Source organism: Carlito syrichta, unplaced genomic scaffold, assembly GCF_000164805.1.
Source record: "Carlito syrichta isolate Samal-C Ts95f unplaced genomic scaffold, Tarsius_syrichta-2.0.1 Scaffold84594, whole genome shotgun sequence".
Taxonomy (NCBI): domain Eukaryota; kingdom Metazoa; phylum Chordata; class Mammalia; order Primates; family Tarsiidae; genus Carlito; species Carlito syrichta.
This window is the reverse complement of record NW_007028690.1, coordinates 19614-31228: the sequence shown is the minus strand read 5'-3', so window position 1 is coordinate 31228 and position 11615 is coordinate 19614. Positions and strand designations below refer to the sequence as shown.

General features: G+C 50.6%; 1 protein-coding gene across 1 annotated transcript in view; it reads left to right on the top strand.

Moving 5' to 3' along the window:
* Nucleotides 1–11615, top strand: part of RAB11FIP3 (RAB11 family interacting protein 3) — a 55405-nt gene that overhangs the window by 28619 nt on the left and 15171 nt on the right. The window contains exons 4-5 of the mRNA XM_008056279.2: nucleotides 3585–3734; nucleotides 9437–9472. Of these exons, the coding sequence (XP_008054470.1) occupies nucleotides 3585–3734; nucleotides 9437–9472 (186 nt within the window). The remainder of the gene's footprint in view (nucleotides 1–3584; nucleotides 3735–9436; nucleotides 9473–11615) is intronic.

Below are 11615 nucleotides of genomic sequence, written 5' to 3'. Positions count from 1 at the left end.
TCAGCCTTCCAAGTAGCTGGAACTACAGGCATGCGCTACCATGCCCGGGCTGATTTTTAAAAATTTATTTATTGTAGAGATGAGGTCTCGCCAAGTTGCCCAGGTGGGTCTCGAACCCACGAGCTCAGGCAGTCCACTCACCTCAGCCTCCCAAAGTGTGGGATTACAGACTGAGCCACCGAACCCAGCTATCTTTTTTTTTTTTTTTTTTTTTTTTTGAGTTGGAGTCTCACTCTGTTGCCCAGGCCACTGGGGTAGCATACTCACGGCCACCCTAGTGTCGACCTCCTGGACTCTGGTGATCCTTCCACCTCAGCCTTCCAAGTAGCTAGAGCTACAGGCACGCGCTACCATGCCTGGCTAATTTTTTGATTTATTGTAGAAACGAGGTCTCGCCAAGTTGCTCCGGCTGGTCTCGAACCCTCAGGCTCAGGCAGTCCACTCTCCTTGGCCTCCAAAAATGCTGGGATTACAGGCTGAGCCACCGAGCCTGGCCAATTATTAAAAGCATTTTTAAAGTTAAGCAAATTCTTCCAGTTAAGTTTTTTTTTTTTTTTTTGAGTTCGAGTCTCACTCTGTTGCCCAGACTGGAGTGCAGTGGCCACTCCTGGCCACCGCAGCCTCAACCTGCTGGGCTCCGGCGATCCTTCCGCCTCAGCCTTCTGAGTAGCCGGGATTACAGGCATGCGCTACCACGCCTGGCTGATTTTTTTTTTTTTGATTTATTGTAGAGATGAGGTCTCGCTGCCCAGGCGGGTCTCGAACCCGCGGGCTCAGGCAATCCACTCACCTCAGCCTCCGAAAGGCGCGGGATTACAGGCTGAGCCACCAAGCCCGGCTTCCAGTTAAGTTTGACTTGAGTCAAGTGATCAAAGAAAGGTGAAGAAATGCCAGATCTGGGAAATTATTAGTGGGGATGTGATTTGTCTTGAAATTCCCAGACTTCAGGCTGTTATGCTGTATAACCAGTGACCGGTGCTCAGGATTAGTTGACATTATGTTAATGTCCGCTTTCAGAAAAATTTTCTATTTTCTCACTAGTTTTTAAATAGTATGATTATTTTAGGGGACAAATATTTTGAGAAGCTTATTAGTGACTAGGATCTGATTGCCAGTTAATGTTCCATTTTCTGTGGACCTGGCACAGGAAAGATGTTGGGCATATGCAGAATGTCCCGTTTATGTAACCTTGGCTGTGTGTTCTAGGCCTCTCAGCCCCCAACATAACGCATGTGGCCCTTGTCTTTTCCCATCAGACATCAGGAAAAATCATCTGGAGGAGAGAATGGGGAGGGGGAGGGGAGAGGAGGGGCTCTGAGGCCTCATTATCTTTTTGAGGGCCTACAGGTTTCTTCCATGTGGGTCTCATGGAGGCCAGTCCTTGGAGAGGCGAGTCTATGGAAGGCAGGTCCATGGAAACATGGAGTGGGGCTTCCCTGGCTTGTTGGAGCAGTTTGAGTTTTCTTCTCAGTGACCCTCCCACTCTGCTGTGAAGGCATTTTTCTCTCACAAGATCTGGACATGTTGATCAAATGAGCACCTAACCTGGGCAACCCCTTCAGGTCCCCTCCCACTGTGGGAGCTTTTCTGTCTTCTCAATAAATCCTGCTTTTTTAAAAGAAGCACATAACCTTAAGAAACATAAAATATTCTTGCGATGCAGCCTAATTTTAAATGGTGACTACCCAAAAGAACCATCTCTTTCTGTCCCTATGTGAATTGATAAGGGTCTGATTACAGACAGGTCGCAGCCCATGTGAAACACTGTTAGGGGAGCCTTAAAGTAAAGCGGTCCTTCCTATTTCCGTTCATTTATCATTTTCACTGAACATACTTATGTTTAGGACATTGATTCACTCCAAGTTGCCTCAGGACTGCCCTATCATCACGTGCGTTTTGTTTGTGAAGCTGGGATGCCTCACAGCTACACGGCCATGGGGACCTAGGCATACAGCACACATGTCTTCCTGACTCTGCCAGCCTCTTCCTGGGCACAGGTTGGGGGTACCGGGGGCGGGCAAGCGGCACCTCACTCTCCAGAATGCCCTTCCTTTCCCTTCCTTCTCTTGGAACTAGTGTGATGAGGGTTACTGCTATACAGAGTAGCCGCCAACATCATGGTTCGTTCCCACTACTTTGGCCCTGAGTACCTGGCCTCTGTTGTCCAGAGAATGGGCATGGAGGAGACACTTTCCTTTCAGTGCTTGGAACCCCCTTGCCTTTCCAGCTGCTATTTCACATTTTAAATTAAAGCAGAAGTGGCCTCCCCTGGCCAGTAGTTATGTGAAGACAGCAGCTCCCTAAGGAAGAGGCACATGTGTTTGGCCCTAGACATTTGTCTGAGTGGACGCCTGTGCTGTCCACTATGGGACTGCAAGCACCTGTGAGGTGGCCATTGTGAATTGAGATGTGTGCAGCTCATTTTATTACAACATGAATGATGCAAGGACTCTCAGGTTTTTGAAATGATGGTTCTTCAACTGTGTTGGGCTAAGGAAAATTTTTATTAAAATCAATGTCTAACCGGGCTTGGTGGCTAGGCCTGTAATCCTGCACCTTTGGGAGGCTGAGGTGAGTGGATTGCCTGAGCCCGCGGGTTCGAGACCCACCTGGGCAGCGAGACCTCATCTCTACAATAAATCAAAAAATCAGCCGGGTGTGGTAGCACATGCCTGTGATTCCGGCTACTTGGAAGGCTGAGGCGGAAGGATCGCTGGAGCCCAGCAGGTCAAGGCTGCGGTGGCCGGGAGTGGCCACTGCACTCCAGTCTGGGCAACAGAGTGAGACTCCAACTCAAAAAAAAAAAAAACAACAAAGAAACAAAAGCAAACAAACAAAAAAATCAATGTCACCTGTTTCTTTACTTTTTGTCTTTTTGTTTTTTGAGTTGGAGTCTCACTCCATCACCCAGGCTGGAGGTCAGTGGCACACTCACGACCACCCCAGCATCAACCTGCTAGGCTCTGGCAATCCTTTCGCCTCAGCCTTCCAAGTAGCTGAAACTACAGACACGTGCTACCACACCCGGCTAATTTTTGATTTATTGTGGAGACGAGGTCTTGCCAAGTTGTCCAGGCTGGTCTCGAACCCGTGTGCTCAGGCAGTCCACTCACCTTGGCCTCCCAAAGTGCTGGGATTACAGGCTGAGCCTCCGAGCCTGGCCACTTTTTTTTTTTTTTTTTTTTGAGTTGGAGTCTTACTCTGTTGCCCAGACTGGACTGCAGTGGCCGCTCCCGGCCACGGCAGCCTCAACCTGCTGGGCTCTGGTGATTCTTCCACCTCAGCCTTCCAAATAGCTGGAATTACAGGTGCGCGCTACCATGGCTGGCTAATTTTTTGATTTATGGTAGAGATGAGGTCTCACCAAGTTGCCCAGGCGGGTCTCGAACCTGCGGGCTCAGGCAATCCACTCACCTCATCCTCCCAAGGCGTGAGATTACAGGCTGAGCCACCAAGCCCGACTCTGGCCACTTTTTGTTTTTAACATGGTTTATGGGACTCATGGTAGCTGTGGTACCCCCCTGCTGGAAGACGCCATTCCACAGCTTCTGTCAGAAAGTATCATTTCTGCTTCTCCTTTGCAGATCCCATCTACACGACCAGTCTGTCGTCACGGTGATTGGGAGCGAGGAACACTTTGAGGACTATGGTGAGGGCAGCGAGGCCGAGCTGTCCACAGAGAGCCTATGCAACGGGCAGCTCAACTGCGGTGACCCCACTTTCCTCACCCCCAGGTAATGCAGCTTGCACTGTAACGTGCGCCTCCTTGTCTCCATGTTCAGTTATGGGGGTGTTTCTCTCTTTGGTGAAGAGAGAACTTACTTTATTTGACATAGTGTGATTAAATATGCCACATTCAAAAATTTGAAGTTTATCCCTAGGTGAAAGTTGGCTGATGTGTCGCCTGTCCAGTTATGTTCCCAGGTAGTTTCAAATTTCTGAGACCTCAGCGGAATTCCATAGCCCAGAGCTGTGTTTGGAAACTCAGCTTGTGGGCTCCTGAGCCATTAGTCACAGATCACACTGTACTCTGTGGCTAACTTTAGGGGGAGGCTTTAAGGTCACAAGTGAGTCTTTGGATTAATTTCTCTCATTACCTGACATTCCCAGACTGTCTGGGATGTTCTGCCTCTGAATACAATGAACTGTGATACCTATGGGTAAGACATTCGCTCTCTTGGAGCTGTTGCTTTCCCAGACCCCTCCTCCCAGGGATGCACGTGAGGAAGTCACAGGAGTCAGAGGCTGCTTGGGTCAAACCAGGGTCTGAGTGAGCATCCAAGGGCCTGGGCAGCCCCTCAGAGGACACACCCAGACGGCCTATCATTTCAGTCCCCTCTCCGCTTTGCCTCTGGTTCTTGACAGTCTCCATCTTGCCAACAGTAGGAGCTGGGTATCGGAAACAGCGATTGTAGGAATCTTCCTTTGCCCAGTTTACTGAGGCCCAGAGGTCATGGCTGGAGGGCAGTGCCTGGAGGGTCCATCACATGCGACGAGCCACCCAGCTGCTTGATGAGTCCCCGTCATCTCATTCCCCATGTGCCTTCCCCAACGCTGCCCGGCACAGGGACCCCACACAGGCACCCCTGCATGCTAGTTCTCCTGGTGAGAGTCCCAGGAGTGCTGTGGGCAAGCACACTGGTTTTAGCAGCTTTCCTCTCCAGTGCCTGTGTGTGGGAGTGTCAAGAGAAGGCCCTGAACTGAGGACTTGGGCATTTCTAGCTGTGTTTCTGTGTTTGGTCTTTTCCTGTCTCTGTTTAGTTTGTCCCTGTCTCCTGTCCAGTGTTTTCACTGTTTTCTGTCTAACATATAACTTCTGTCTACATTCTGTGCTTCACTTTTAAGCTTTCTTTACATTGAACTTCCAAATGATTTCCAACAGCTGGAGGGGACTGGTGCCCTGGGAACACGACTGCCTTTCCGCCTTAGTCTTCTGGTGACAGATGCATCACTATCCGTCAGTGTCCCTGAAAGCCCACTGGGATGAAATCCCAGGGAGGTCAGCTGGGCATCACCAAAAGACAGAATCCCGTTTTTAATGCAGGTCTTAAAAACTACAAAACTACTGTTGGTTCACCACCCATGCGTGGTTTTTAGAGCAGTTGTTAAAACAGTACAGTAGGTGAAAGTCTACCTGGAGACAGGCTTTGTTATCACACTGATGTGTTTTTGGCAAAGGAGAAAGGGGAGAGTACTTGGTCATTTACCTTCTTTTTAAAGAAAGGCTTGTGTTTCACAATGTGACTCTCAGGCTATACCTGTTTTCTTCTGTGCACCTGGCCAGGAAGGAGCAGGTGTGTGCGAGCCCTCCACTCTCAAGCTGGTACGTGTCACGGGCTCCCAGAGGGTGCTCTGAGGATGGGCTTACTGCAGTCCAGAAGTGAGAGCCACAATCTCCCACAACTGATTCTCTACCTACATGCTTCCATTCAGCTCCCTGTCCTGACTTACATTCACCAGTCCTCACATGGAGCTCCAGATCACCAGTGGGTCCTTGCCCTCTCCTGAACTGACCTTCTCATCTCTCTAGCACCAACCCGCTTGCTGCAAAGCTGCGCAGCATCCTTGCTGATGAGGCACTTGAGTTTTACTGTAGCCAGTGCCACAAACAAATCAACCGCCTTGAAGATCTTTCTGCTCGCCTGAATGATCTCGAAATGGATAGGTAATTGATGAGTGCCTGGCCCTGCTCTTGATCCCAGGGTGAGGGGGACTCCTGCTGCCCACAGCTCTCTGCTGGCCCAGTCTGGGGTGCCACTGCCTCACGAGTAGGGGCACTTCCCCAGGCCCAGTCCACGCTGAGGGTGTTTCCCACGAGGCCTGGCCTGACGCTGACTGAAAGTGCTCAGAAGTGGGACTTTACCTGTGGCCTGGCCTCCTCTTCCTGCATGCTGAGTTGGTGCTCTGTCCTCTGCCTGTGCATGCCAAAGTCTTAGCAGCTGCTCTGTCCTGGTAGCTCTTTAGATGCTGTGCTATCCAGCACATGAGAGGACACTTTCTGCATTTTACTAAAGGATGTCTTTAATTGGGAGTCACATGAGACAGAATTAGTCAATTTAAAGATATGGTCTTGGCCGGGCGCAGTTGCTCACACCTATAATCCCAGCACTTTGGGAGGCCGAGGTGAGTGGATGGTCTGAGCCCATGGGTTTGAGACCAGCCTGGGCAACTTGGCAATATCTTGTCTCTACAATAAATAAAAAATTAGCCGGGAGTGGTAGCGCGTGCCTATAGTTCTGGCTACTTGGAAGGCTGAGGCAGAAGTATCGCCGGAGCACAGCAGGTTGATGCTGGGGTAGCCATGAGTATGCCACTGCACTCCAGCCTGGGCAACAGAGTGAGACTCTAACTCAAAAAACAAGAAAAAATCAGGGTTGTGTCTACTCAGGGTGTAAGGTCACCGTCGATGCAGTGACCAGAGCAAGCCCAGTCTCACTACCCTGTTTTTGAAAAGGATGTCCAGGGCCCCCGCATGTGCCTGTGGCTCTCTGCCCTGTCAGTCCCTGTTCCATTTCTCTTCTCGACTTCCTGGTGTGGGTGTCATCAAAGCCTGTCACTCTCTCTGTCCCTCTTTCCAGGCCCAGCTGGGGTCTGTGTCTCAAGAGAGTGCCTTTGCTGGCTCCTCAAAACCGCACAAGTTCCATTATAGAAAGTGTCTTTAGGTTGTCTGCATATACTGACATGCCTGTTAGGCCCTTTGCTCATTCAGCTTGTGGTATGGGAAAGCCCCAGGGGATATTTGGGGAGGGTCTGGAGAAGAGATGGGCCATGGTGGAGATCCGCAGCAGCCCCAGCCTGGCAGGGAAGGTAAGTGACTGTGCAGACCCATGCTGGCAATCCAGGGTGGAGAAGGGGCATGGAGGAGTTGGAGGGTTTGTAAAGCTGGCAGAAAGTGAGCCATGTTGATGACTTTAGCATGTTTAGGGGTCTTTCAGAAACTGCTTACCTGTCCTTAGGAGCCTACCTCCATGTCTGTGCCTGCCCCTGTAGAACCACCACCAAGGCCACCTCATCCTTCTTGATGGATTCTCACTGTTGATGGCCTGTTGAACCTACCGTCCTGTCTCTAGTTCCAATGCTTGTGTGTTTCTTTTTTCTTACATTCCATGCAATCCTGCAAAACACAAGTCCGCTGGCAACTTCCCCGCCAGACAGAAGGGAGGGCCAGGGCCCTAGCACTTGTAGCCATTTGGGAGCATCAAGAGGCCTGGCAGCACTGTTCAGAAACCAGAAGTGCTCTTTGAGGGCAGTCCTGGGTGAGTTGAGGCAGTCTGATATCCCATGATTCCACCAAGATCCTCTGGCCTCTGTTTTAGGGGAAGCCAGTTTTCACCTGCTGCATGTATTCAGTGCTCGGCCTGGGTGTTGAGGGCCATTCGTCTTCCCATATAAACCTTTGCCCTCCCGCTGATAAGTGGATTTGAGTGCAAGTTATATCATCCTGTATTTGAAAGTAAACCTGGGCCGGGTGCAATGGCCCACGCCTATAATCCTAGCACTTTGGGAGGCCAAGGTGAGAGGATTGCCTGAGCCCATAGGTTCGAGACCAGCCTAGGCAACTTGGCGAGACCTCGTCTGTACAATAAATCAAAAATTAGCCAGGCATGGTGGTGCATGCCTGTAGTTCCAGCTACTTGAAGACTGAGGCGAAAGGATCACCTGAGCCTAGCAGATCAAGGCTGTCATAGCCATGAGTGTGCCACTGCACTCCAGCATGGGTGACAAGAGTAAGACTCCAACAAAAATAAAATAAGCCGGGCTTGGTGGCTCAGCCTGTAATCCCGCGCCTTTGGGAGGCTGAGGTGAGTGGATTGCCTGAGCCCGCGGGTTCGATACCCGCCTGGGCAGCGAGACTTCATTTCTACAATAAATCAAAAAATCAGCCGGGCATGGTAGCACATGCCTGTAATTCCGGCTACTCGGAAGGCTGAGGCAGAAGGATCGCCAGAGCCCAGCAGACGAGGCTGCAGTGGCTGCTCCCAGCCACTGCACTCCAGTCCGGGCGACAGAGTGAGACTCCAACTCAAAAAAATAAATAAATAAATAAAATAAAAAGAAAGAATGACCAGTGATGACAGGGAATTGGAGTGGTGAGGCATTGGCTGAGATGAGCAGAGAGAATTGCCAAATACAGGAACAGCATTGAGAGGTACATCCACCACCCCAGGGCTGGGCTGGGGCACCCCAAATAGAGCTGTTCCCCCCTAGAAACAGCCCCTGTGTAATACAGGGAGGCAAAGACACACTGAGGCCTGTGCGGTTGGGCTGCTGGGAATCCACCCACCTTCTGGAGCCTGCTGGAAAACTGCCCTCTGGCTGCCAGGAAAGCTGTTCTCTGGGAGGTGTCTCTTGAGAGGCACTCTGCCTCTGAGCTGCCTGGGGAGCAGAGTCAGGGGAAGCTGCTGGCCTCTGGGTGCCACTGGGCTATGGGCACCCGCAGTGCCTTGGAAGCCCGCAGAACCCGGCAGGAAGCTAGCTGTTCTCCCTGCAGCATCTCTCTCTAGCACCCTCTGCTGACAGCAGGCAGCAGTGCAGAGGAGAGCCTGAACAGGCCTGCTCCACTCTCATGGCGGTAAAAAGGGTGAACTTGGCACTGAGAGGCAGTGGTGAATCTGTAGCGGGTTGTGTGTGTTCTCCCCAGACTTTTCTGCCTGACCCTTGAAGGCAAGCCCTAGGTTTGTTTGAGATAAGTGAGCTTAAGAGAGATGTGACTGGCTGCTGTGAATTCAAAGACGGGGATGGTTCTGCTTGGAGAGATGAGTGTATCTTCTTGCAGATTGAGGCTTAATAGTTTAACAGTTGCATCAGAAGATAAAACACTGGGCCTCAGAATGAGGGATAAGGTAAGTTGCCCTTTTGTCACTGCAGATGGCTCCAACAGATGGATGGTGTGTCATTGACCACATTTACTGCCCTGAAATGGTGACAGGAAAGGTTTTCCAAACCACTGCCCAGGCAGGTGTTCAGAATGTGAAGGGCAGAGCCAACGATGAAACCAGCAACACACTTTCCTGTCACTGGAGGCCTATGTCACGATTTGCATGGGGACCTCTGACGGCCAAGCGTTTAGGGTAATGTGGCTTCAGTAGCATTTGGGCTGTGGCATTTGCCAATGGCTCAGACCCAGGGAAGCCAGCTGGCCGGTGTAAGTGCTGTGGGGTCAGCCTTTGAACTGAGGTCTGGTTGTGGCTTCGTCTGGACCTTTCTCTATGGGGTGGAGTGATGAGCCCTGAAGAGGCCTTGACCTGTGTCCTCACGGTATGCTGAGTGGGCAATGTGTGCATGGGGCCTCCCTGGGGAAGGGTGCTGCATGCTCTGGGCACTGCTGAGAAGGCCACTCATCCCCATATCTCTGCAGCCTGAGTTTCCTGTTTCCTCCTGCTCTTCTCTGTCTGTTCTCTGACATAATTTTCCTGTTTATTTTGTTTTTGCACAGTCCAGCGAAGCGGCTCTCCAGCAAGAAGGTGGCAAGGTAGGCAGATCCCTGATTACTTACTGAAAAACCTGGAGCGGATGTCTAATAGTTTTTTTAAAAGTTTAGGAGCTATTCCTTTTCAAGGTATTTTTTAAAACTTGGAAAAGTTGCTTTTCATGGTTTGGGACTGAACGTATTCTGAGGGGTGGGTTGGAAAAATAATTTTAAGGGCTGTGGATTTTGACCTGGATTTGTGACCAGAAGGTATATGTTGAAAGCTCTTGACCCGGGTGTGGTGGCTCATGCCTGTAATCTCAGCACTTTGGGAGGCTGAAGTGAGAGGATCACTTGAGCCCAGGAGTTTGGGACGAGCCCAGGCAACATAGCGAGACCTCATCTTTACAAAAAAATTTTTAAATGAGCCAGGTGTGGTGGCCCATGCCTGTAGTTCTACTACTCAGGAGGCTGAGGCAGGAGAATCCCTTGTGCCCAGAAGTTCGAGGCTGTGGTGAGCTGTGATTGCGCCATTGCACTCCAACCTGGAAACAGAGTAAGGACCTGACTCAAAAATAAACAAACAAACAAACAAATAAAGCTCTTGGTGGCATTGGTTCTCTTTTTTTTTTTTTTTTTTTTTGAGTCAGGGTCTTACTCTGTCACTCCAGAGTACAGTGGTCTGATCATGGTTCACTGCTGTCTGCCTTGGCCTCCCAAAGCTCTGTGATTCTAGCCATGAGTCACCATGCCCAGCTTGGTCCTGTTTTATTGTATATTCACTGCAAGGTCTAGAAGGGGCTAGCATCCCCACATGTCTGCTATAAGTTAGCTCCAAGGTAGAGAGACCTGGCGAGGGGCCTCTTATAGCTGGAGCAGCCTCCTGCCAAGCCTGTGCCCTCCCAGCCCACAGTGGCTCCCCAGCGTGAGTTGAAGGTGAAGGGGTGGGCCTAACTCCAATTCCTAAAGATGATTTCTTCATTTTCAGTTTTGGATGCTATCTTTTGGCTTCCAGCTGGGAAATTTGGCAACACACACATTTATCTTCTTTCCCTGCCAGATTTTACTGGGGTATTCAGGGCTCATAAGACACTTACCCTTTCCAGGGTCCGTGCAGTGTTGTTGCTGTGCTCTTCCTCAGACTCCTGGGCTCAAGGCATCCTCCTGGGCTCAAGGCATCCTCCTGCCTCAGCCTCCTGAGTAGCTGGGACTACAGGCACACACCACTATGTCCAGCTTACTAGAAGATTTTAAGATGTTTTCTTTAGCCAGGCTTGGTGGCTCAGCCTGTAATCCCGCGCCTTTGGGAGGCTGAGGTGAGTGGATTGCCTGAGCTCGCGGGTTCGAGACCTGCCTGGGCAGACAAGACCTCATCTCTACAATAAAATCAAAAAATTAACCGGGTATGGTAGCGCGCGCTTGTAATTCCAGCTACTCGGGAAGGCTGAGGCAGAAGGATCGCCGGAGCCTAGCGGGTGGAGTCTGCAGTGGCCGGGAGCGGCTACTGCACTCCAGTCTGGGCTACAGAGTGAGACTCCAACACACACACACAAAAAGATGTTTTCTTTATTCCTAAAGTTTATAAATTTTATGATGAGCCGGGCTTGGTGGCTCAGCCTGTAATCCTGCGCCTTTGGGAGGCTGAGGTGAGTGGATTGCCTGAGCCCGCGGGTTCGAGACCCGCCTGGGCAGGCGAGACCTCATCTCTATAATAAATCAAAAAATCAGCCGGGTGTGGTAGTGCATGCCTATAATTCTGGCTACTTGGAAGGCTGAGGCGGAAGGATCGCTGGAGCCCAGCAGGCGAGGCTGCGGTGGCTGGGAGCGGCCACTGCACTTCAGTCTGGGATACAGAGTGAGACTCCAACTCAAAAAAAAAAAATTTTTATGATGAATCTTGTGAGGTTTTTTTTCCCCATTAATTAAGACAGGCAAAATAGAAAATATGGCTTTTTCATCTGGAGCTGGTCCCCTTCATTCTGTAATCTCTTGAGCTGCTTCTCTGGCAGTTTCCTGTTCTTCCTCTCTCATTCTGGAGCTCCTCTTATGACCAGCTGCCAGACACTCCAGGTGGACCTCTCACTGCCCTCTTCACTTTCTGGGACACATCCTCAGCCCTGCCTTTTGTGCCTCCCTATGCACTTTTTAAGCATTATTTCTTTTTTTTTTTTTTTGAGTTGGAGTCTCACTCTGTTGCCCAGACTGG